At 34.9% G+C, this 3,532-nt stretch overlaps 1 protein-coding gene across 1 annotated transcript; it reads left to right on the forward strand.

Moving 5' to 3' along the window:
- Positions 1-997: 997 nt before the first annotated feature.
- LOC110092677 lies at positions 998-3,005 on the forward strand. The gene is made up of 4 exons (XM_020817325.2): positions 998-1,311; positions 1,393-1,634; positions 1,729-1,989; positions 2,756-3,005. The coding sequence occupies exons 2-4, from the start codon at positions 1,409-1,411 to the stop codon at positions 2,941-2,943; spliced, it is 675 nt and encodes a 224-aa protein (XP_020672984.2). The 5' UTR covers positions 998-1,311; positions 1,393-1,408; the 3' UTR covers positions 2,944-3,005.
- Positions 3,006-3,532: the final 527 nt, after the last annotated feature.

A 3,532-nucleotide genomic window follows, 5' to 3' on the forward strand; every position in this document is an offset into this window, starting at 1 on the left:
AGAAAAAAAATCTTCATTTTCTTTTAAAATCCTCTCCCCCTGTGTGTGCATGGTTGCTCAGATTTACATGCAGTTTATGGCCAGACTCAAGAAAAGAGAAAATAAAATAAATGAAAAATTACAATGTTACAGACTCACACTCCTACTCTACCCAGTCATGAGTCTTCCTATTGTCCTGAGTAACTTGTGCTCTTTCTGAAATGTTAGTACTCACAGACTATAACAAAAATCAAAGATATTCAATGAATAGTTGTTCAGGCGACATTATTTGTCATCATCAAAATCTCAAACTCGGGATCATGGATTACAACAATTTCAACTAAATCAATCCTCATAATTTTTCCTCTTAGCAAGTTTTTTATAAAAAAAATTATATCTTTTGCATGCTACTATCAATTTATTTATTTATATGTATGTGCGGTGATTTTCATATAATGCTAAGATGATAAATTCTATCTATTATTGTGAATATTAAAAAACCCAGTAATCCTGATTATAAACTTGATCAATATATTTGGCCTAATTTATTCCTAATAATAGAGGCAATGTAAAAATTAGGTTAAATGATAAATTTAAATTATGTGTTAAATCATTGTGTTATAACTTTAATGTCAGGCTATTTTGATAATGACATGTACAAGAAAATTAAATAAACATATATATTATCTTTTCAACTTTTTTAATTCCTTCAAAAGTAATATTTAGTTGAATGTACTAAGAAAAATACAATCTTTTAGGTACATAAAAAGTACTAAAGCTAGGTCTGACATAGGGATGTAAGTGAGTCGAGTCAACTCGTGAGCCTGCTTAAACTCGACTCATAACGAACTCGCGAGCCGAGCTTATCGGGCTTCAAGCTCGAGCTTATAATCGAGCTCGTATAATAAACAAACTCGAGTTCGAGCTCAATCTGACTCGACTAAAATGCTTGATAAGCTACTCCATTAATATATATATATATATATATATATATTTGTTAAAAAAACCTACCTGACCCGCCACATGCCCAAATCTTTCCCTCCACGCTGCCTCCAGACTCCAGAGCGGTTTCGGAGTTAGTTCGGGCGAATCGGGCCTTCTTCTTCCACGGCCATTCGGATTTCGGCATCTCGGCTTAGAGATCTTGCTCGGTTAGTCGGTTCACGATTCGCCTTCGTCGTCCACTGCGACGCCGGGTCTCCGGCTCCCTTTTGTGCGTAAGTTTTCCTCACCTTCACGCCTGTTTTCAGACGAGTGAGTACTGAGGACTGCGGTTTCGAGCTACCATTCTTCTTTGACGGCCTTCTCCGGTAGTTTCTAGCCGAATTTAAGGTAATCTTTAAATCTCATATTTGGAAAAAAAAATTGGGGTTTTTTTTTTGTTATTGTAGATGGATTTGTTTGTTTTTGTAGTGTCACTAGGAGTATTATGGAGATTTTGCAGACTTTATGTTCTAGACAAGCTTCAAACTTTTCTCCTGAGTTCTTACTCGAGCTATTGTGCTCCTTGGCGCACTTTATACCTGAAAAGGAGAAATCAGCTGATGGCTTGGCATCTGTAGCACGCCTACTAAATTTGGGAACCAAAAGAGTATTTAGTTTAAATAGGAATATGTGTGTTGTGAAGCTTCCAATAATCTTTAATTCCCTCGGAGGTTAGCTTTTCACATGATTTTTTTAGTTATCCTTTGGATATGTAATCAGGTAGAATGGTGAGCTGTGTTGTTGACTTGTTTCTTTTATTGTTAGAAATTTTGGCTGGTGAGCATGAGGAAGCTATTTTTGCTGCGACAGAGGCACTGAAGAGTTTAATATATTCTTGCCTTGATGAGAATTTGATCAAGCAAGGAATTAAACAGATAAACCTGAATCTTGGAGGAGGATTAAGGAAGTCTGGTCCCACAATCATTGAAAAGATATGTGCTATTATAGAAGGCTTTCTTGATTTCAGGTACAATGCTGTGTGGGATGTGGTTTTTCAGGTCATCTCTGCTGCATTTGATCAACTAGGTATTATTTCTCTTTAGTACTTTTTTCTCAGTGTCACTACTCTTTGATCAATGTAAGTGAAGTTTGTGAGTGAGAACAGTATAACAAGCAGAGAGATGCGTCATATAAAACCAATAGTTTATATCCATTTTGATAATTTAGTATGGGATTCAAATCAGTTAGGAAGATAGTTCATAGTGCTTATCACTCTTCATCATGAAGTTGCTCAACTTATTCTAGCTAGCTTCTTACTAACAAAGATATTAAGTGAGAAACAGTCACGTCTTATGTCCCTTTGGCAGCTCTATTGGAAGCATGTGGGTTTTAGGTTTAAGCTTTAGAAATTTCTTTTTTTTTTTAAGTCTTTGCTGATCATTATTTGTGGTAATTGTTAAGCAATTATATAGTTTCCTTCCAAAAAATTTCATTTCCATTTGATATCTTCATAAAACTTCGTATTTAAGCATGATAATTGATAAGTATAAAATGAGTTGCTTGATAAGCTGCTCGTTTAACTCGATTAGCATAAAATGAGCAGCTTGATAAATATAAATGAACCAAACACGAGCAAGCCTGAATTTAAGCTTGAACATTATCATGAAAGCTCGAATCGAGCTCGAGTCGAGTTTGAATAAGCTTTGGCTAAAGTAGTTTGAGCTTGAACATCCTTTGCCATGGCTCAGCTCGGCTCGGTTCACTTGCACCCCTACCATCACATCTTCTAAATTGAGGTTATTTATAAGTCTGATGTTTGCACTGATACCATTTTTTTAAAATTTTGTTTTAGGGAGACATTCAGCAGAGCTGATGGCGGGAGTAATGAGGAATCTTGCTGATATACAAAGCTATCATGATGATGGATTTTCTTATAAAAAGCAGGTCTGTCTGCACCATTCGGTTTTCAAATGTATGTGTATTATCTTTTTCTCTAGTTTTTTTTCTTGCTGTACTATGCTTAGTATGTTAAATAAATAATGCTGACCATATCACATAGGAAGTTTGTAGGGTCGGTAATTTTTACTGGATTTTTCAAGCAACTTGCTGGGTACACTTCTTTAATTTTTTTCCTTCCTTATAGGTTTTAGTATAACCGTCAGGTTCATGGTGCAGTTTCATGCGTTTGTTTTTATCACAATGAGCTATTTTTATATCTGTTGCTTTGCGATATGCATATGAATGGATGCCATAGCAGAAAAGCTATGCTTGAGACCTTGGTTTACTTCTTGGCTGTTTGACTAGCTGAAAAATTGAGAAGTAGCCTCTTGTGTTTGATTCGAGTTTCATGATGTAAAGTTTATTTATAGGCCATTTCCTTAAAAATTGCTTCAAAGTAAATGCATTTAAATTACCATATTTAGTTTACAGGCATTTCAAATACACCAAACCGATTACCCCTTAATGAGCTGCTTTATTATCTTTAGATTAGGGTATTTGTAGTTCTCTATTGTGTAGTAGACATGCCATGTTCTTTACACAAATTCTAGATTGAGGAAGTTTCTATAGGAGCTAATCCATTTATTTCAAAAGATGCTAAAACAACATATTAGCAATCATATGTAAATTT

This window comes from Dendrobium catenatum, unplaced genomic scaffold, assembly GCF_001605985.2.
Source record: "Dendrobium catenatum unplaced genomic scaffold, ASM160598v2 fragScaff_scaffold_1572, whole genome shotgun sequence".
In the NCBI taxonomy this organism is placed as follows: Eukaryota; Viridiplantae; Streptophyta; class Magnoliopsida; order Asparagales; family Orchidaceae; genus Dendrobium; species Dendrobium catenatum.